General features: G+C 35.4%; 1 protein-coding gene across 1 annotated transcript in view; it reads right to left on the bottom strand.

Annotated features, from left to right (window-relative positions):
- MYO16 (myosin XVI) overlaps window positions 1-24,085 on the bottom strand; it is a 283,087-nt gene that overhangs the window by 144,062 nt on the left and 114,940 nt on the right. The window contains exons 13-15 of the mRNA XM_084292547.1: window positions 21,586-21,691; window positions 18,417-18,534; window positions 11,244-11,391 (exon numbers count right to left, since the gene is read on the bottom strand). Coding sequence (XP_084148673.1) covers window positions 11,244-11,391; window positions 18,417-18,534; window positions 21,586-21,691 — 372 coding nt within the window. The remainder of the gene's footprint in view (window positions 1-11,243; window positions 11,392-18,416; window positions 18,535-21,585; window positions 21,692-24,085) is intronic.

The raw sequence follows: 24,085 nt of genomic DNA on the forward strand, positions 1-24,085 counted from the left end.
AACATGCAGAAGTAAACAGGCTACAGCTTTAAAAAGGCAAAAGTCAAAGTGGTTTTATACGGTCTGATGTTATTTTTTCTGTTCCAAACAGCTTACTGACACCAAGAGAATGTAAAATATCAAAGATTACCAGATATCTGAGTTCCATTAGGATAATAGAGAAACGCAGGGAGGAGTGCCTCAGCTTTACTGTACTGCTTTATGAATACAATTTATTCCTGAAAACACATCTCATTTGTTCATTTACACCTTGTTAGTTCTACACATTCAGCTTGTTAGAATTATGAGCGAGAGAAAAAACATTGTTGAAAAGAGAGGTAATCATAATGAATGATTTCTTTACCTCTGAGAGTCTGCCAGTGGAGTGCTGTACACCCTCTGCTACTATTCAATCAATATGTATGAAGAATAATACAATGAAGAGGGGTTTGTTAACATCAGATGAAGGAAAATACCCAGAGGAGTATGAGTTTCAGATTTACACTCTCAAACAAAGCAGAATTTCTATAGCATTTATTCTGAAAGCCAGACAAATAACAAGCCCACTTGGGACCTAAGACAAAGACACTGAGCTAAGTCTCAGACTTATTTTACTACCTTTGTTTTGTTAAATAAAAATTATTCTTGTATTTCATGTAAATTAATGATTACCAGCCATCATTGGAGCTATATTTTCTTAAAGGATCCTTTGAGAATAAAGCAGTAATGCTATAATATACAGCTAATGTCAGAATTGGAATAAATAAATTAATCATCAAAATCCAAGGCTAAGATACCTCTGCTTTCAAGATCAAAAATAATATTTTGGATATCTTGACATGTAATTAGAGTGCAAGTGTGCTCTTATGTATGCAACTAACCCAAATTCAAGATGAACCACCCAAAACAACTGCATAACCAGATACTCAAAACAAATATTGTGAAATAAAGTTAATAACATAGATGTATACTATGCATGAGGTTTACATATCTGCAAACAGAGTAAGAAACAGATGCTTAATTTGCAAAATAAAGCAGATGACACAAATTAATATTTCAGTTTTGTTTTGAAAACCTGAGCTATGATCCTGATTACATCTTCTGTAATTGCAATACCTCCTAGAAATATATTGGATGTAACAACCCATAAATATCTCATATAAAGAGGGGGTTTAAGGTAGAGGAAATTGAATAAATTTTCAGAAAGATATAATTTTTGATTTAACACCAAGTACCAGACACTTTTTGCTGAATATTAAAGTATAAAGAGATAATTTTAGGGAAGCAGTTTTAGTCTATACAGTCCAGGTATCATATCTGCCCTGCTAAAGCACACTGAGAAATTTGTTCTGTACACTAATACACTAATAGACTGCTTAGCGTTCCACTTAATTTCCATTAAAATCTGAGAGTTTACTGGCCTGAAAGCTAACCTCAACAGAAGTGAAGTACAAGAATAAGAAAAATTAGATAAATTAGACCGCAGAGTAACTCTTTAAAGGGAGGGGGGTGGGGGGGGAGAGATGTAAAAATGCCCCTGATTTTGTTAAACTCTGTTGTATTTTTCAATCTCAGGTATACTGGAGAAAACACGCACTATGAAAAGCTCAGATTTCATTGGATTCAAATAAAATTATTTCTGATTAATAAATAGCACTTTACAACATGAAGACATATTTTAAGAGAACATACAGTAAATTTTCTGGTGTCCAACCTCAACAAAACCAGGTGCGTTAGTCAGGATTATTGCTATGCTGCATAACAAATCACATACGTCAGCCATTTACTGGCATTGCCTCTCAACCCTTCCTTCTTTGAAGTGAAAAGAAGAACATTGATGCTTGAAAATCATGCTCCAAGAGATTAATGGAGCCTGAATTTCAAAGAAGGAATAGGACAAGAAAAAGAGAGCTGGGGGATAAAATGTTCGTTTTGGTTCAACTCCTGTTCATTTCTGGGAAAGAAAAAGAATAAAACAAGTTCAATAATCCCATGAACACTGTTTACTCAGAAAATATGTATTAATGATGAAGACACGGGAAAACTGAAAAAGGTAAGAGTACTGAGGTAAATGATACTACCAGTGTAAATAAAGGGGAAGTGGAGAGTGAAGTTATAAGGGGGCAGGGAAAAATAGAGAGTGCAGTGTGAAAGCACATTTTTCTGGCATATGTTACATATCCAGTTGAGAAGGTTCAACCTCAAAAAAAAAAAAGAAATCATTGAACAAATACAAGGTAAAGAGGGAAAGAATAGATGGTATGCAACAAATAAAATAAACAAAGCAAAGCAAATAACCAAAACAACAGGAAAGATTTAGACAACTCTTTTGATGTTGAAATGATTCCAGATATAAAACTCACTGAAGCAAGTTTAAACCTGCTTCCTCTCTCCATTAGCTTTCTAATAACCAGCTGGTATAGTTTAGCTGTCAGACCTCACTGCAATCTAAGTAAATGGAATTGCCTCATTTTGGTCAGATTCTACAAAACTTGTCCTTAAAATAGTACCACTGATTGTGAATCAAATTTCCACAGTAATATTGTATGACAATAGTTAAAAAACAAACATTCACAGTTACAGCTTTTCTCTGGACAGTTGAAATGGAACTAACTCATACAGTGAAGATGTAAACTGATTGAAATGTATAATTTTTGTTACTTGCTATGATGTATCAAAAAAAAAAAAAAAAAAAAAAGCAACTGTTTTTAATTTTACTTAGGGCTTCACCTGTCCATATCCGCTTTTTGTACTAAAATAAACTCCAGCAGAATTCCAACTGAAGTTAAGAGGATAATTGGACTAAGGGGAATACAGTGATGCCAAATTTTCCAACTCTGGCTTAAGCCTCCCTACTGAGTTAATAATCTTGCCTCAGCATAAGCAGAACCCAACACTTCACTTTTCAAGAATGACAATTGTGTCTTTTCAGCATGAAACACCAAAGAGGCCCAGCTTTTTAGGGAAAAGCATTTCCTGAATATTAGAATTTACTTGATTTCTCCCATCTGGGATCATAAAAAAAAAAAAAAAAAAAAAAAAAAAAAAAAAGAAAAGAAAAACAAAAATGGCACATTTGTTGTGCAAATTTTTCATCTGAGTACAGAGGCTTAGAATTAAGATTTAAGCAGTCCTTAGCCCTGTGTAGGAAGGCAAAGGAGATAAAAAGAATAAAAATAACTAAGACCGCAAACACTTTAAAAGTGTTATTTCTTAATGAAGTTGACTACACAACATGAACTAAGAGTGGTCAAAAAAATCACTGTAAAAAAAATAGATTTTTTTTCCTATAGTTTTCTGAAATACAAAAATCTTAAAACGTAGCTTATCTCATTAATTTGTTCAAGTTCCTGCAATTATTAGATTAACGAAGCCAATCCAAGCTTGCAGGTAGCTGGAAAGTATTGCAAACTTTTTATTCAATTACTATTGAGATAGTCAATAATGTATACTCCAGGCTGCATATTTTGGAAGTCTAATTTAAGAACCTTGTAAAGAATCCGTCTTCTGGAAAAAGAATACACAGTGCTTTCTGTGAAGGTCTCTTCCACTTCATAACAGAAAAAAAAATCCTTAAGTATTTTCAGAAAAAAAAGAAGAAGCTTAAAAACATTGTCTCCAGTTTTTATACTTTTCTCATGAAAAAATGCAGACTATATTCTATTAGTGGTTTAATATTTACTGATACTGAACCCTATCTGAGATCCTTACTTTTTGACAGCCAGTGAAAACTGAAATGCTATTGAGTATGGTTACTTTTTTTTTTTTTTTTCAGAGAGAAAACACAATTTCATTTATTTAGCTTGGATACATATTAACTTACACAAAATAATGTGCCAAGTATTGCAGATATTACAAATAATGTGAATAATAGAAAAAAAAGTTAAATCAAATAAGTGCATTTTGCTAGTCTTCACAAATTAATTATTTCTTATTTTCAATTGTCATTAACTTCCCTGTAAATTTGTGTAGCTACTACAGCCCTCGATCACCCGTGGAAATACATATACCAAATTTATTTTTCTCTCCAGCTGCTCTACGTATATACATGTACATGTATGCTCTAAACTTACATGCCTCCTTATCATAGATGCTGCTGCATTGATTTCAACTCTGAAGCATTTTTAAATGCATCATCCACAACCATATGAAAACTTCAAGGACATCAGATCTTCATTGATGGAACAATAAAGTTCCTGATTAACTCCCTCAGGTTTTGAAATCTGGGTTCAAAACTGGATTTTCACGGCATGGCTTCTCCCATTACCACATTAGTTAGAAAGTTTATCAAGCACACTTGAAAAATCTTTAAACCTCAATGGTCCTTTGCAGTCTAGGCATGCTAATATACACAGCTTGTGCTGTATCACTGCACTGTCTTGTAAGTACTCATGTACTTAAAATGCAAGCTTTTTTGAGAACAGCAATTTGCTGTTTTTGAGAACAGAATTCTGCTATGCGCAATATAGTTAGGACAGAAAAACTTGCACAGTAACAAAAAGTATGGATTTGTTCAGTCAGAACATTATTTATTTTAATTATTATTTTTTATTTTTTTTTTACAATTTAAGAGGCCTTTCACAAGAGAAGAGACTATCAGGAAAACAAACAAACAAAAAACAGAAAAATGGGATAAAAATCTAGTTTTCACTAAGTATACTTTTTTTCCAATAAATGCCTATATATGTGAATGCACACACAAATTCAGGGCATATTACTTTAAGACACCTGAAATATAAGAAAAAACATGTCTTTGAACCTTTATGCATTAAAAATAATTCTAACAACTGCAGAAAACATAAAATCTTTTTTCACATTAATCTATGTTTCACCTCTAAACCCTTCAGCTGTTAATGCAAAGTGATTACAAGCAGAATTTGTTTTTTTAATAATTAAATTGTATTAGACATGATATTCAATTTAACTTGGATACCTAATGATGAATAACTTTCTCTCAGTGCTCCAGAGATACTGTAGGAAAGGTAAAAAAACTTTTCCTAGAACAATTCCAGGATAAATATTTGAGAATTAACTTTCTAATCAACATTCATTACATATGTTGGAGTAGGATAATGGCAAGATGATGAATTTAAGATACTGCCTTTGAGAACCACTCATATATAGTCACTCAGTCTTTAAAATTACTTATCCTCTGTAAAACATCAGATGCACTTCTAAATTTCAAGTCCTTTGCTCGTGTTTTAGTAGGGTTGTCAATGTTAAGTACAGGAAGATGAGCATAAAGACAGTAGAATCCAGTGATAAGTTATCTATATGCCTTCATGTAAGATTATAAAGTAGGTTGGGAAAGGAAAAAGAAGCGGGAGACTGATTCAGGTTTTTCCTCTTCTTCATACACTTTCTTACTAGGAACTTAAGGGCCAGAAGATCCATGGCAATAAAATCTTAGGGGTGAAAGACAAACTTCAAATCTTTAGCTGAATAGTTGCCAAAACAGCTGCCACATATTGAAAATGTTAATTAACTACAAGTTTATAGGATTATTTTATTTTACAAAAGAAAATACATACACTGAAGAAAATATACATATGCAAAAGTGAGCAATTAATAGTGATTTCTGAAGGTTTAGCTGATTTTTGATAATGTGGGAAAGCAGATTAGATATTCATTAACACTAATTGAAAATTGATGAAGGACCTTTCACATTTCTGTCAGGGCCTTGAATGCCACCTGCCTCCTCAAAGGTTTATGGGCTGTGCAGGAAGCTTTGCTGAGACCCCCCCTTGGCTCTGGAGCATCTTTTGAGTTTGGTTGTGGCCTGAGCTGTGGTCAGCCAGGCCTGTGCACAGCCACGGACCTCCCCAACCCATCTGTGTGCTGACATCCCAGCCTGGCCTTGGCCCATTGCCATTCCTATGACCCTGCCCAGCCATTCTGGTCACCAGCATCTGACCCCAGTGGCCCATCTCTGGACTTGGTGGGTGCTGAAGATCTGTGCTGGCTGGTGAGGGTCCTATCCCACTGCTACCCCCAGATCCTCTGCCCACACAGGACAGCACCTACCTCGGCTCCTCTCTGGCCATTACATGGAATTGACTAAATCCTGAAAATACCACTAGAGACAGAGAACTCAAAGAAGGCAAAGAAAAACTGTATCTATTATTTGGGAATGATTTTAAGGTTCAAAAGTCTCCCCTGTATGTTTTCCATGGATGTGCTTGAGAAGAAATGACATTTAAAGATAAGTAGAACTTTCTTTATTTGCACTGAAGAATTAGAAAGGGGCTATGGCCAGAGAAAAAATGACCCTTATGGCCATGCAGCTGCAGGGATGATAAGCTTAACATCTCCTGTCACAGCTTGTCTTCCCTCCCGTGCCCATACATTTGCAATGGAAAAGTGAAAGACAGACAAGGAACCTCTGAGTCTCATCTTTACCTTCCTCCTTCATTTAAATACAATAAATGCCACTTTTCTGACTGCCTGGAGCTTTATTCTGTCAAAAAAAAAAAAAACAAAAAAAAAAAACAAAACACATCAATCCTCACCAGTGCAGCTCACAGATCCTCAATGCTGAACTTTATTGGGGTGAGAGTGAGGATTTGGGTACAAGTAACTTATGTTGAAAGCTATCTCCATCACACAAACTCTAACAGCACTTTGGTAAGGTGATGTAACTTGGCACTTCATATGGAAGTTATTAATCAAGCAGAACTGCTACATGTGGGAAAATCTGATGCAACCCTCCAAAATTTAGTAATGTCATTCACAGTATTTAGATCCAAACAATCTTGTAAGGCAGGTCTAACACTTGTTCAGATTTCCCTCTAGTCATCAGGCACAGATAACAGCAACAGGTAACTTATGAAGTAAAGGGATCAAAATGGCATTGCATAACTATATTTGTGAATTTTTAAGGATGCAGCTGGACTTCGTGGGGGTATTGAGTGTTTAAATCAAAGTAAATATCTGTGAGCAAAAAAAAAAGTGACCTATCATGCTTAAATACGAGGAAAAAGCATGGCACATCAGAGGATTGGAACAACCCTAAAGCATCTATTTTTCCAGCTATGTGGAACTAATTAAAAAATAACCTTTCTCTATGAATTTGCCTTATGTAATTAGACTGCCACAGCTACATTTGTAGACAAACAACACTGACACACAAAACAGAAGGTATATTCTCTCTTTTGCATTTTAAACAAGAAACTAAACAAACAGTTGGAAACAAACAAACAAAAAGGTATCCAGAGGAAAAGGGGTAAGGAGAAGAAATAGAGAAAATAGAGAAGACATGGAAACATGTAATGTCATCCTGTCTTTATAGCAGTTAGAAAACAAAGGCTGCCTCCCTAGTACGCTGAACTGGAAAAAGTTGGATTACGCGGCCACTCACTATCTTGAAAACTCTCATCTTGAGCTCTCGTGTGTGAGGGAAAGGCAGAGTGGGGATCCACGTGGATGGTAATGAATAATCACCATTTTGTACACATTGTATAAGTGCTTGTTAGAAAAGATGATGCCTGGAAACACACACACACAAAAATCAAATTTAAGGCTTTGCACATAATGTCTCTGGAAAAATGTATACTGGGATCTTTTCTATACCAGTCACTTTACCTTACTGTTTTCTCCAACTCCTTTGTGAAAACCAGACTTTACCATTTAGAATGGGAGGTGATTTCCTCAGTGGTCAAGCAAAAATATCCTGATCAACTTACATTCAGAATTCAATCACTTCACTAAAATTACTACTTTATACATTAAATTAATGGAAAGGTTTCTTTTTGAGAGTGGACAGGGACCAGCACTGAAAAAACATAAAAAAAAAAATCAGTTCTGTGAACTATCTACAGCTATTGTGGCATATGAATTTCCTTGCTTTTAGGGGGTGAGGGAAATATCACAGGCAGAGCACACACTGCAGTGTACATTCTTCTGTGAGCAGAAGGAAAGTTTTACATGCCTGGGAATAGCAGCCTGAACTACAAACACAAAATGTAGTCCCTGACCACAGTCCAGCTTCTGCATGAATGTGTGCATTTACATTTTCCCCAGCCTGACACTATTTATTTTTACAGATACAGTTCACTTGCAAACAGCATATTTCAACCTATAAATCTAGGGTGACAAAGATCTGACATTACAAGGGAGGACTAAAAAATATCCTTTTGTCTGTATCAACCTGCAGTGCTGAGAGCATTGCATGAGTTTGCCTACCAGAAGCCACAACAGTACAATCAGTTAGGATAACTAGCAACCTTCTTTAAACCAAAAATGGTGAATATCAGGCTGAACTATCTTTTCTGAAACAATTTTCTGTAACTAAGTAGCCTTAAGTTATGTCTCTAATATGCATACACAAACGTAATGACATGATTTTTAATGACAGCATATTTGAGTATATTACTTATACCTGCTATACAAAGACATTCTTTTGTTTTTATACATACACTATAGCTTTGGGATATCAGTGCTAATATGAAACAATTGGCCCCCAAAAGTAAAACCAGATCTCTCAATATTTTTCTGTAAAATTTTTCCCACTTTTTTTTTTTTTTTTGTCTTTGTGATCTCTGTTTAGCTCCATTTCTTTGTCATAAAGACAATTTAGAAACTGATCTGTCACCATTGTCACTTCTCTACTTTGCTTTCTTTCACTTTGATTGCAAGATTTATCACTAAGGTAGCACATACTGTAACTATGAAGCTAAGCTTCACGTGCCAGAAAACCAATGCTTACTGTAATGGGATTGTATCTGCACCCAGGCAAAAGAAAAAAAAAAAAAAAAAAAAAGAGCAAATCAAGAATATAGGTATAAATCTCTAGTCTCTCGTCTCTCTTGTATTACATACCATCAGCAAAATAAAATTCTGAAGTTCGTTTGAAACACACAAAGTTAGGAGAAATTTTGGAAATTTCAATCAAGTATCTACTGATAAAATCAGATTCTGAATGAAATGAATGCAGGGGAGTAATTGTTGTGAAGCAAAAAGCCTTGACTTGCCCTTTTGAGACTCTCTCTTTATCTGATGTGCTCCCCCTGTTCAATCTTGAAAATGATCTTACCTTTCAGAAATTGTTTCTGTCCTTATTCACCATGATCCACATGCAGATACAGTGGGAGACGTATTCATTCTGGTCCCTCCCTACGAAGGTTTATGTGGCTTGCTGTTCCAAGACCCCAGCTATATATAGCCTCCAAAAAAAAAGTGGCCCACTCCTGATTTTCACAAGCTGCCCAACAGTTGTTATGTTTGCAAGCACATGCCTTGAAGTTTCTAAACTCAATATCCCTCCCTGGACAGCATCAAGCACTGCAGAAGTACAACCTAATAACTGCCCTACAGATTGGGGTGAAACTCCAGCCTTACTGAAACTCTTAGTGACTCTAAAGGGGAGGGGTTTCCCCTTTTTATTATTTACAGTGACTCTTAATGCAGGACTGTAAACTGTTTAGCACATGAACTACCTCTCACCTTTTACAGCACCAAGCATAAAAATAACCACTATCAACAATACTGCTACAACTCTTTCAGGTACTTTCATTTAAAAAGAGAATAAGGAATCAATGCTACATCTGGTTTCTCATATTATAATGGCTTAAGCAAACAATGAAGAAACAGGGGTATCTTGTGATCTTAATAGACATTATTTATTAAGACTGTTTAATCTTCTACTTTAAGGTGCAACTTCAAACAATATAAAAAGGAACAGAAAAATTATCAGAAACGAGTTGGTTATGAACCACCTATAGTTTCAAAGCGGCTGTTATCTGATTAAATTTGATAGTAGAGTCAAGATTACACTTGTTTAAAGAAAACATAACAAATTCATTTATTGATGTTACCAGAATGATATGATCTCATAAAAATTTGACTAAGCCAGAAATCTTGAATTACTAACAAAAGCCAAATTCTGCCTTCCCAATTCTTGTATGAATTTGATGCTGTACAAACTTACCCCTAGTTTAACTCCATCAACCAAGAAAAACCTGTGCCACTGAACTCCTATACTCAGGAGTATAGGAAAGAAATACATGGCCCAAACTCTCAATCATGAAAGATACAACCTATTCTATGTAGCCAAAGCAAAGCTTTATTGATAAAAGCAGCTTTATGCAAATATTCAGCCATAAATTACTTCTAAAACTTTTGGCACATACAGACAACTATTTAGAAATGCTATTTTGTTCTTTTTGGATGCTTATCAGTTATCTTATCAGATAACTCTTTGTTCATGTGAATATAATTATTCAGGTTTTTGCTATGTTCTTTCCTGTTGGAGCTTCTTGCAAAATGACTTCAAACTGTTCCATTTTCTGAATAAACTGAGGGAATCCAAACAACATTTGATAAAAGAGCAATAAATTAATGATCAGGAGTTGAGAATCCTTGTGGTCTTCAAAGGATTTTAAACAGAATTTAACTCTTCTCCCACACACACTCCTTTTGAAAGCTTTTGGTAAAGCAATTTAGCCTCAGGTTACTTCAAAGTTAGTGCTTTGTTCTATTTTGTATAATATGAAATGTGTTAACAGGTTAAAACATTACCATACAATGGTAGCATAAAGATTTCTGTTTAAGACAATCAAAATCAAGTAAGTATTCCTGCACAAAAATGAATGCTGTGTCTTTCTCTTTACAGGCCCAAACTTGAGAAGTACTGCTTTATGCAGGTATTAGCCAGACAAAAAGGTTGAGAGAGAAATCCATGGGAAAAACATGCAGATACAAAAAACTGAAAACACTCAGTTTAAATCATTTTAATTACTATTGGTCATTTTATAGTTACTCATTGCACTCATTATAAACTTAACCAATTTAAGGGAAGACCATTAATGCCAACTAGGCTTCTCTCATTTTAGTGATATTGCTTAGGAATCACCTAGGAAAGACTGAAGAAAGAAAGGCAAATAATCTAACTTGGGAATATGCTTTCATTCCAAAATGAAAGCCTCATTTTTTTTTTCTCTTTCTCCTTTAAGGTAATAATCCTAGTAGACATACGACTGACTTTTTAAGAGAGTCATTTAAGAATGAAATCCTTGTTAGCACAGACTCAGTACTAAATTACTTTAGTTAAAATAACTACTTTTAACTTTTTACTTTTTTTAGTTAAAATAGATACTTTTAACTTTTTACTTTTTTAGTTAAAATAACTACTTTTTAGTTTAAATAACTTACTAAATAACATTGAAGAGTTAGGACAGAAAAGTTAACTACTTGAGGAAGGACCTCAGCAGATCACAGGCATTAAAATAAGAAAAATATTAATACTAAATATAAAGTTGTTTTCCTACCTGTGTGCAGACAAATTACTGAGGTACAGAGCGTATTTTTCTTCAGCAGACAGACCATCCATCATCAAGTAAAAAACATGAAAATTACTCTGGTTGAGAGGTTGCATAATGACACGAGACTTCTCCAACATGTATGTATAAATCCTAGCTGATTAAGAAACAAACAAATAAATTTATCATTATATTGATTGCTCTAAACTCATATATTTTAAACCATTCAACACTGCAACACTGACAAATAGAAAATCTTTCTATAAAGCAGTCTGAAGTAAGCATAATATTAAAAATATTACCATTCATACAACTATGGTTTTCTCTATAAATCACATATAAAACCCCAATTCAACTAACATTTGTGGAACAAATGTGTTTCTTTTATTTTTAAAGATAATGATGTTGATTTATAGTCTGTTTTGTTTGCTTAAGGAACCAGTTGTCATATTTGGCAAGACTTTCTAAGAGACAAACTATTAGTCATCTACCAAAGGGTAGCCATCTGAGAATTGGCATCTATTCCAAGCTCCCTCTTCATGGAGAGAGAAAGATGCAAGAAAGATTCAAGATGTCCTAGAAAAAACTGCCCAAGCAACTATATCCTCCTTCTCTGTGGGCACTCAAAAATGCTTGGATTAGTAGTTTAGATTGACTACCTAACTTCTAGATGGTTACTTCTAGATCACTATGAGATAAATCGTATGGTTACCAACAACCTCACTAACCAGTACTTGGGGAAACAGCGGAATCTCAGAAGCGCTATGAGAGCTTGCCACATAAAAAGCCACATGAATCAGCATATCTGTGAAGAAGGGGAAGGAGGAAGAACTTGACCATGATTTGCCTATGGATATTCTGATTAAAGGATCATACATAACTTCAAACTTCATGACCACTAAGGTTCGTGAAATAGGCACAGCACGAAAGCATAGGTAATATTGGCCACCTAGATCTATTTGCCTACTTTACCAGGTAAAAGGCATTTTAGAGGTATATGTGGAGGAGACAGAGAGAGGTTCACTTTTTTGGGCAGGTTACTCTTCAGCCCTCCACTGAGTGTACGATACTATGCAGTTCCCAGGTACAGCAGGCTAAAGAAAAGAAGGGAAAGCTTAAACATACCTAGTGGTCAAAGCCCTCTGAGCACAGACCTGACTCCAGTTCCCACTTACATGCTGCTTGTAAACTGTATCTCATCACTCTTTAATGTAAAACACTAGCTATGGTGCAAAGACCACACACAGGTCCGGTCCCTCCGTACACAACTGAGACCTCCCCAACTCAGATATAGTACATTATGTTGCAGCTTCATGTTTTTCAATCTCCACAACATGGCAGAGCTTTCACAGTGTCTTAGCATCCTTATGTGAGCATCCTTACCCTGGAAAAGGTTGTGGAGTTTAAACTGTACTTCTCAGCAACAGAAGAGCTATATTTTTGAAACCCTTTGAGCAGAGAGGGATATTAAACCATAACTTCCCACAGTCTGGATGATGACCAACTCAACACGTAGTTGTTGCAGATTCAATGACATAAATACAGGTATATGGATCCTGTAGATGCACAATAGATATGTTCTCTAAATGCATACCATTTTTGAGCCACTAACTTTCTCAATTCTTTTTTGTTTTTCCTTTTTTGAAGCAAACTGGGATTAAGCATAAAATAGCACTGAATTATTCAGTGCAGTCAAAACTGTTGCATTTCTAGGCATATCAAGAAGCACAACTTAAAATGCCTGAGACACTTGAAGTTTGAAGGCAGAGTGAATTTAAAGATTTCTAAAGATGGGGACCATTGAAACTGTATTTTCAAAAACAGCTTTGGAGTCAGGCATTAAAGTTTAATGGCATTGCTCAGTGCAACACTGAGTAAAGTTATATAGGCTAGATCTCTGTGTGTCTATCAGAAGCATGGTAGCCACATTAGCCAAAAGGCTAAGACCAAAGCCAGAATGTCACACTTCTGTCACCACACAGCTGCTAGTATCCACAGCTAGCTTGGTTATTGCTATACCATCTGTATTTGTCTGGTAATTAGATTTTACTTTTCACTTTCAATTTTTCACCTTCTTATCTTCTGGAGAGCTCTACATCTCTGTCTATACTGTTAAATGAAACACTGTAAACTTGAAGATATTTGAAGTTATGTGTATGAGGGAATGTGCCCTGTGAGAATAGTGTTGAAAGACTGTGTAATATGGAGGGAAATAAAACCAATGAATCTTGAACATATTGTTTTGAGAATGGTCTCAGCAGGTAAGTGCTGTCCCTGAAATACATATAACCATGCACTGTCTCATGAAGCACTACTCCACACAAGTCAAACCATCCCAGACAGACACCAGTAAAGTAGTGCAGAAGATCAGTTGTACACCACCCAGGGTGACTTTCCACCCTTTCTTTTATTTAAGGGTACAGGCATGGCCTAACATGTGCTGACAGACACATTGTTCTAGCTACGGAAGAGACAGTAGCACTGACACAGCAGAGCTGTACAGCTGGCTTGCTGAACCAAGGAGACCTGAGCTGTCCCCATTTAATCATCTTACAAAAAAAAAAAAAAAAAAAAAAAAAAAAAGGAAATTACTGTTATTACGGAGTCTATATTATGAGAAATTATGTATCAGCCAGTTAACCCTCAGTTGCTGCACTATGAAAAAAAAAGAACTATGCTAGAAGTAAAAGGACACGCTTGGGAAATCATTATGTTGGTAGCAAGATATGTTTCTGCCTCCAGTAACTTTGCAGCACATTGCAAATTGAAGCAATACAATCTTAACCTATCATGGCAAGGCTGGCCCAGACACACACTTTGATCAGGATCAATCATTACCTGGCTGCCATTTCAACGGGGTAAAACAGGATAGATGAACCTGTCTTCCATCTTTATTCTGCTTGCAACTTACTTTGTAAAACTAACCCTACCATCAATTAACTTGAAAAGAAGCCATTACTAATCTTTAATCACTTTCTTCTTTGCAGAGATCTCCTCTAAGGCTTTCATAACTATCACACTCAGGTATTTTTAACCTTCACTGATTAATAAAAACAAGAAAAATTGTACTGGAGATCATCTATCTAATTAATTAATACATTTAACTTTAATGATGGGCAACACCACTTATTTAGTTGACACAAATTAATTCAGCCCTTTTCAGCTACTTCAAGTCACCCACTTTAATAAGACTAAATACAGTTCATCTCAGTAAGCATCTCCAGCAATAGGAAGATTTGTTAAGAACTGCCAAGTCTCTGATCAGCAAAAAACAAGCACAGCAACACTTTGAGTTAAAGTAATTCATAAAGAAAACTATCACAGTAATATGGCTTTTCTACAAACAGAAATATGTTCTTTAATCTATATATGAAATAAAAGGAAAAAATAATAGAGTTCCAGAGCAGAGTCTGTTATGTTTGTGCAATGTTAGCTGTGCTTACAGGCACAAAGACATTTGTACTTCCTCTAACAAACCAGTTGATCTACGGAGCTGTTACAGAGTCAGCAAGCAGACCCTGAAAGTGTGGCCAGTGAAATCTTCGAGCTATGCATTCTCTGAAACTCTCAAAAACCTTGCAGTCCTAAACACAACAATTGGTAAAGACGAAACATTTCAAAGTTCTTAGCTGAAACACAGTATAGAAATACATCTTAGACCTTAGTCGGCTGCAGTCTTTCTTAAATTAAAAAAAAAAAAAGAAAAAAGAAAAAAAGGAAATTAAAGTCTGAAACTTTTTTTTTTTTTTTTTTTAAGTGAGCAAAAATGTTTGTAACACAGGCAGGCCAATATACATTCTGCTTCTTTTTGCAACTCAAGTTACATCCTTCCATTATAGTGCAACTTAAAAACCACCATCAACAAAAAACACATCACTTTGCTTTTCAAAATGTGAGGACTAAGAAAAGCAAGGTTGGAAAAATTGAAGAACAAGTTTCTCGGGCTTGATTTTCTTTTCCTAACCTTATTAGATGCCTGAGGAAACTGATAAAAGCCTTGCCTTTCATCTCAGAACTTACGTCAACTTACATGAAATATCATTTATCTTCATTCTTTCTAAATAAAAACAAAATGCATTAATTTTAATTCTAGAAATAGTTATATAATCAGACTGTCACTACTAGGCTGTTGATATGAAGCATCATCTGCAAAGGATTGTGTTTTTTTTGGCAGAAGGTCAGTCTTTGAGTTCTGCTATGTATGAGTTTATTTTAAAAACTTAATTTAACTACTGGTCTGTAGGTTATTCTGATTTTGTTCTAATATATTTATGCACTTTTTACTAGTTCCCACTGCCTTACCTTATTCAGTCACAATGAACAATGACTTAATCTGGGTTATTTCCACTTGTTTGGACTAAAGCAATGAAAGGTAGCTGACCACTAAGCCACTTATCACCTGAAAACTCTCATTTCAACTTAACACTGAGAAACAAGGGTCAGAGGAGACACATAAAACCTCTACAGATGTTTGTACTGGCTTACAGTAGAATCACACTCAAGAGAATACCCTTGTATTCAAATCTTGTGGTAATGAACCAGTTTGTAATAAAGACCAAATCCAGCCTGTAGATGAAAACTACGATCACCATTTCTGTTCTATGGCTATTTTGGACTTCCTGCTACAAGAATACAAGAATAAGCCTTATGTGACAAAAGTCAGACAGAGTATTTCCAGGGCCTAGGCATGAAAGAACTTCAGCACAAAAAAAAAAAAAAAAAAAAAAAAAAAAAAAACACTGTCAATAACTTCATCCAGTTCCACTTAAAATACAAGGAAAGCTACTTTCAACTTGTCCTCTATAATAAAAATGTACATATATATTCTGCATGCCTCTTCCTAAGTACATTGTTTTGGATCTCTCCCCTTGAAGCTCTCTCTGTTTTAAAGAGTTTCAACAGCCTAACCCCTTTGTTGGAGGCAGCCTAGTGTCACTTGAAGTTTTGTTTACAAACCAGACATATTTAGCCCAGTTTGCCTAAATGAGTTATAAAGTCATATCTCAGCAGAATCAGGTGCTCTGCATATTTACACTCTTCATTCATGCTTAAACAGTGTAAGACAGTAAACACTGCTTCAAATGATCTTTCAAATAGATACACAGAATTGTTGGGTAGGATTCAAACCAGACAATGCACCAGATTCTTTTCTCATTTATGGTGGTAAAAATCAGGGACAATTTCATTTATTTTCACTTAATTTCACTTAGCAGTGGCCTAGAAAAAGTAATATCTACAATGCAAATCAAACAGCATACACGTACTTCAAAAAATATACAAAACTTTTTCTGCTGTACTGGAACTTCTCACTCTTGACTTTAAATTTTGGAACTTTTGGCTATCTAAGTTTTGTTAAAAGTAAATGACTCAGTCCCTAAATATTTGGAGGATGGCTGGGCAGATAAGTCAATCGTTTATATTTGTTAATGGACTTGACTCAACCCCAGTTTTTCTTATTTTATACCTATAGTTTCAAAGTGATAAAAACACAGCATCAGTGTGCCAGAAAACTGACATCAGAGCCTGGTTAGCAGCTTCCACATTTATATCCTTCACAGACAAAGGCTGTGAATTAAACTGGTGAGTATAGGTAAATCTGCTTGAAAAATCAGGTCCGTGAAATCTCAAGCAAGATGCCCAAGAATTTTGGGAATATGTGACCTTGAAGCTTCTATGTTATCCTCATCTGAGGAACTGAATGACACAATTTAAGGTCAGAAGTGCTGTGAAAACTAAGCAAGCTATTATTCTGAAATGCTCATACACTGAAATATGTTAACGCAGAACACAGAAAATCCATAGAAAAACTATCATTCTGGTTTTAGAGCAGAATAAAATTGCACAAGCCACATATGGATCAATGAAAGGAAAACAAACTGTTTAGTAGCAGATCACTCAAGAAATAAATATAGTCCAAAGTGGTAACTCCATTGACTCTACTAAAATATGTACAATAAATAGAATTTTTTAAATGTTAGTTTTAGGGATTGAACATTTTTACAAGCTCAATTCAGATGCTATTTAGTCCATTCTGATGTTTACATCCTTTATTTTAATCAAGCAACAGCTGATTAATGAAAAGAAATCCCACTGTTTAATTCTACATTTTCTTTCTAAATAACCTATCTTTATCATAAAGCAAAACAGAAAAAAAAAAAGTGGTACTGATTTTTTTCCCACAGCAGTATTTTCACTGTTATTTGCTAGGGTACAGTGAACTCCCTTGCGAAAATAAATTCTAATTACCATTATGAAATAATTCCAAATAATTTTTTTTCAGAACATCTTCTGAAAGTATAAACATATTAATATTTTTTTTATTTATTTAAATGAAGCACTTTTGGAAATGTTCATCTAATGAAAACTAAGTTACTTGAATCAAATTGTGTCACCACGCAGCTTCGCCATTCAGAAGGATGAATGGCAAAGCTGCGTGGTGACACGAACCAGAAATGAAAGTGCTCCCCGACTGGCTCTGATGATCAGAATTTTCAGAATCCACTGAAGTTTTGCCCAATATTCGTTTTCATCAGTAATGAACTGTTGCTGGGAATTTAGCAGACTCCCACTTATAGTAAAAGCAGTCAATAACTTTACACTATTTTACCTCTAATTAGAAGAAACATGAACATGACTCCTAGTTCCTTCAGAGGAAGCTCAAAGCTATAATTAATAACTTCTTATTTTGGTATTACAGAGAATACCTGTTTTTTTGTTTGCCCTAAACAGCTAAGATTATCACTTGTTTAAGCAACACTTAAAATACCCAAAAAAATACTAGTTGTAAATGCAAAAAGTAATCTCTTTGTTTCTTTTATCTGATAATAAAGCAATACACAGCTGTCACAGTTTGTTAATCTCAGGAATAAAGGGAAATACGATTTCCTGGGCAATGAAAGACGAATCAGCCGTGGTCAAGGTTTTTTTCTTGTGTTTCTCTGCCACCTGGTGGTTGCACAGAGCATTTTTCTCCCTCCTAATCTCCCTCCTAACAACTACTCTGAGGGATCTGTGAATTTACATGTTATGAATCACGTTCCTCTGACACTCCATAAAGCTCCCTTGCGTCTTTCGCGCACTTTAAGTCCATTGTTGCCTGTATGTTTGGCACATTGGAACCTCTTGACATCGTCTGTGGGTAGTATCAAAATAAAATCAGCACATGTTTTAAATAACACTTACCTGCAATTAATGTTTTTTTCTTCTCACAAAACTGTAGCTCAAAATATTTTATAAAACAGCTAGAAAAATCATTCAGGGGTGTCTTAGCATGTCCAAAGGCTTCCAAGACACAGTTTACCTGCAAGAAAATAGTAAAGCAGTAGTAAGAGAGGAAATAAACAGGAATATATTTCAAAAAACATCAGTGAGATTGATTTGAGACCAGTAACTGGAAGAAAGAAAAAATAAAATAAAAAAAAAAAAAAAATTACTTTTTAGCTTGGAGTTTAACAAATTCCTTAAAATTTTATTTTCTGTACAGAACTTAAAATAAAATAGCTTGGGAAAAAATAAGTGCTGACAGAATAGTGGGAGTTGTAAATGGAAGGGGTAAGACATGGGCTCAGACTAATGCATTTCCATGTGACATCTTCATGGTCACAGCAAATATTTTAAGAAGAGCATGTTCAAAACACTACATTTAATTTAAAAATATGAAATATGCCCTCTTTCTTCCATCTTCTCTCTGTATTTAGCTTTTTGTGTGTAATTAGTTTATTACACTAAATGAATTCCCTTCAGCACTTTCCTGTCTTGTATCCTGAGAAATTGACTGCAATGTGTCTGCAACACACTGTCATTCTGATATAACAGTGTGTTGCTGGAGCTGGATGAACCTGGCTGCGAAGAGACAGGAGGGAAGAGGGCCGTGGAGAGGCACAGACAACATGTGGTTCCAATCACAAAGGTAGAAGCTCTGAAAATCAGATGCTTCAGAACCATTAATTAAACCAGCTATTTGTGCAGTAGGTGGCAGCAGAAAGCCAGTAAGCCTAGTTTTGGTTGCACTACAGTAGCATTGCAGTTTAAGATGCATTTGCTGAAATTTGGCTAGTTCAGCACTCGGTTTGACCAGTACAGCTTTAGTAACTTCCAACGATACTATGTATGACTGCAACAGGCACAAATCCAGGTGTTCATTCGAGCACCTTAACAGGCAACTAAATCAGATTCATCACTTGATTCCCCCGTGGGTGGGATCTGCTACACGTCTATTCTCTACCTGAAGTCAGGTGTCCCATCCCAGTGTCCCATTTTACAACATGCAACTCATTTTTCTTAATACATGATGTTTCTCTTCTACCTGTATTGACTAAGAGTTATTGACACATATGACTAATTCTATACTGTAAAACTAAACAGTTTATTAAACTAAACTCTAACCTCTATGGCAAGTGGCATGAAAAGGTTCACATTCATATATTTTTTGTTTGCAGAATAGAGTGGACATACTGGTACATGCTGTCCTCTGAACTGTTGCCAGAGGACCTGGTGGGGATTTAAACTGTACCAGGAAGCAGGAGATAAATAGCAGCAGAAACAGGAATACCTCCCACACCTCCTAATTCCCACTGCTGCCAAATTTGTATCCAAAAACATACTGCTTTCAGTTTCTTATTCAGAAAGTTAATAATTAACTGATTTCTTATTTAATCTGAACTTTCTGAAAACAAAAGGATTTGAAGGATCAGACCTGAATTTTGCAGTTCTAATTCAATAACATCTATGGTCAGATCAGTTCAAAAGTACAAGAAAACCAGTGTAGGTAGTAAACTAAAAAACAACACAACAACAAAAAACAGTAGAAATAGATATAAACTGAAGATCTGGCTCACAGATTCAAAATAAAAGTGTACAGTCCCTATCATTGAAACATTAATCTTCATAATTTATATTAAAAAGAGAAAATAAGCAACAGTATTGTTAACACTGTCAAGTGAAGCACAGGTTAAATGTGTCAGTTGAGGAACATACATGAAGCAGGATCACATTGAAAAACACTTTAACATGGAAGTTGTATGAATGCATGAAGAAAAGCAAAACTAGTGTGTTGTTTTTGTTTTTGTTTTTTTCAGTTGTTGTTGTGCTTTTAGTGTGATCAGGATTTTTTAATGTCTTTATAAGACATTAAAACTACTGTTTTCTAAAATCCAGCCCTAATCCATAAGACTTTGATTAACTTACTGGCTAGAATGTGCTAAATAGGAACCAGTGTATCTATAGTCTTTCCCAAATCCCAATAATCCTGATTTGTAGGTTGTATGTTAGCATCAGCTATTCTTTGACACTGTTTTGTCACCTTTCTGGACTTAATCATGCATAATTCAAGAAAAAAGCATTGTGCTTTGAGTGATGCATATTATATCATTAAAAAACAAACACAATGAATGAGTCCAGAGTTTTGTAAGGTATCATGCATATGGCAAGTTAAACCTAAAAAAAATTATCCTGGGTTGAACGTAAGTGCTGTAAAGGAGGAAGGATAAGTGAAAGATTTGGAAAAAAAAAAAAAAGTATGAAACACAACTGTTACAAGAATGTAAATTGTGTTAAAACTTTACATGTAAATCTGCCTCTTAACCAGGATCTCAGATGAGTAGTTTCATCAGCAAAGGCAGTTTTTTGAAAGAATTTGAATTTGCAACCTAGATTCCAGCATAATTTAGAATGTGAGTCTGAACCTTTATAGCAGTGTTACCGCTATAATAAAACACCAATGAGTTACGATGTTCAGTCAAATTAAAACTTTACATTTGCAATGTATTAGCATGGAGCCAAGTGTATCTGATATGTGAAGCAGGTTCTCATGACTTCACGATATGCACTGAACAGAATTTGGTTCTGCTATGGGAATTAAACATGCAAATATTTCAGAACACTTGCCTATTCCATATTTAGTGTACGACCACTGAGTCACAAAACTTAAACCAGCCCTTGCAGTTCTCCTGCAACTTTTCAATTTCTGTTTCACATAATATTACTCCAGATGACTGAGTGCTTGCTTCTTAGATTGGCCAAAGAAGCATCATCGCAAACAGAAAAAATTATTTATTTACTGAATGCAGTTAGTACATATTTAGGACACAGTACCTTAGCACACATATGGTTCCTATTCATCAAAACTGGACTCCACTTTTTGGTTTCCTCTCATCACATCAATGTGAGCTTAATCCTGCTCCCATTCAGATCAATACAGGAAAGAAACCCCCTTTACCTTGAATGGAGGTGATAAACCCTTTATGAACTTCAGCATAGCAGATGCCTTTTCCCTTCACCTTTGAATTATTTTGCCTGTCGAAGAAGCCAGATTTTTGTCTTGTTCAACTCAAGTGTTCAGAATGCTACTTACATGCTTTATCTTTGTATCAAAGGTACTTCTGCTGGAGCTGGCTCTACAAGTGAGGTGCTTCACTATCTGTTTGCAGGCTTCGGTCTTTCCAGACCCACTCTCTCCACTGTAAGATAACAGGCAAGGAAGAGATGTGAGAATCACTGTTATTTTTACATTTGAGATATTACTTATACTCTCTGCTAGCTCCGTTGGAATGGATTTAAGATATCTTTTGTCCAGCAAAGCAGTCTGCTTGTACTGCCTGGTTCTTTATCCAGATGGGGAAATACTACTGTGGCAATGAAAGGAATCAGAAAAAAAGAAAAAGGTAGAAAGCAATAGGAAGAAGAGAGAGGAAATAGAGGAAAGAAAAGGATGTTTGAAGAGTCAGCTGGCACAGAGCACTTGTGTTAGTAGGGCACAATTTCTTTTTGCTGCCACATAGTCAAGAAGCTGAGGAGATTTCACAAGCTGCCCAGTCTCTGCAGTGCATACTCTGACTTCAGTGATTCTGATTCATTAAATTTCTTGTTAATGATGTGGAATATATATTTCTACCAATGAGAATTTCTGAGGGGGAATATGAACAAAGAAAATGAGTTAATAGGCAATTTGATTAAGGCAGATGGGAAGAAACAACATAAAAGTGGAGGAATGGGGGAGGGAAGCAAACTCAGTGGCGCATTTTAAGCATGAAGATGGAAAGGATAAAGTTAGTGAAGCCTGATGAAGAAATTCATGTAGGAAATTCTTGTATGAATTACAACTGTTTTCTTTATAGGAAACTGAACCAAATGAAATGTAATTTGATGTTTCTCCTTCATTTATCTGCTTGATCAAATTTAAAAGGCTTTTTCTACAACAGCCAGATTAGATTTTCACCAGTACAATGGCTGTGCTGGTTGGTCAGTCTGTTACCTAGTTTATGAAAATGAGAGGGCAGCAAAAATAGTATGTCTGGCCACTGCCATACCTGTTCACATCTCACTTCGAAGGAGAAAATTAAATAAAGGAAAAAAAAAAAAAAAAGAGGGAAGAAAAAAAAAAAAGTCTTCATCCTCAGGCAGAGCTAAGATCTCTGCTACTTATTCTCATTCAGTTCTTATAAGACATACATGCAGCTCTGGGGGATATCATATTTGTTTGCCTGGTGAGATGTATTCCTAGGTGTCAGGATGGATTTCTCATTACTGTATATAATGTCAGACTGCTTTTAACTGTGTCCTGCATGCTTCTGGAACAAGCTGGAGTCTGACCCTGGACTTCAAACTCCTGCTGGCATCAGTAGGAGGTTTGTGGTCCAAGACTGCAAAGGTTTGCAACCTGCATGTATGTTATGAAAAGAACTCATTTAATAGGCCACAAAGACATATTTAAACCAGGCCAACAAACTGAAGGTAAACAAATCAGATGAAATCAAGGTCACTGTCCTAGCTAATGTGAAACCAGTATTTCCACAGAATTGACTTCATAAGCACACTATACCTTGCTCAGATCTTCAGCTTCTGACTTTCTGAAACAATTTGTTTCAAAACTCAGTAATGTTTGGTATCACCCTCAAAAATCTGCATGCTTCTCTGCCCTCTGAAGCAATGACTTCACTCTCCAAATGCTAATTGCAACATGCTGCCTCTTTTCCTAAGTAGCATTAGTTTTCTGCCTTAATGTCTGTGTCCAAATCCTATAATCTTTTTGCTGTTATCACTAACAGGAAAAGAAAAAAAGTGAAACAAGGGCATTAGTCCTGCAATACTCCTCCCCTAGAGACACTTCATACTCTTGCAAATTACAGATCTTATGCCTGTATTATACAATGAGCTTCCAGACATATATCAAGTGTCTATAAGGGGAGAAAGAAATATGATATTTGATGTGCCTTTGATTGTTTTCAAGTATTACAAAGAAGGCATGCAATTTGTAACTAAAAAGAAAAAAAAACACCTTTATAAATGAAGGAATCAGAGGGTTCCCCGTAAGTTTCACTCTTAATTAATTTGTTTCACTTGTATAAAAGAAAGAAGAAAAAAAAAAATGATTCATTTTCTACTGCAAGCAAATTTCAGCCCAGATAACACAGGACTTGCACAGAGAGGGGAACTTCTGTCCCTTCTTCAATATTTCCTTCCAAGATTGATGTTTCCTTTGCAGTGACACAGCTCACAGATTTGATAACTCTGGGTCAACTGTTAATTTTAGAGAATTGAAAATTTGTCTAGCAGTGTCACAGGAGCTTATTGCTTAAAACGGTTGCTAGAATACAGTTCAGAGGTGAGAATTCACTAGAACTTGCCTGCTGAAAGACAGACAGTGTCATGCGGTTGTTCTGCGCATTTCAGGGATCTGTCTATAATCCTAGTGAAATACAGATTGAAGCACTAAGAAATAAATGCCATGTTAGATAAAATAATAATTGTTGATATCATTGCAACATTTGAGGCAAGAAATACTTTAACAACAAAAAGTCATTCAGCAACTTCAAATAGTTCTAATAGTTCTCCTTTACTCCGTTACCTTTGAG

The sequence above is a fragment of the Netta rufina genome (assembly GCF_964035555.1).
Source record: "Netta rufina genome assembly, chromosome: 1".
Lineage (NCBI taxonomy): Eukaryota > Metazoa > Chordata > Aves > Anseriformes > Anatidae > Netta > Netta rufina.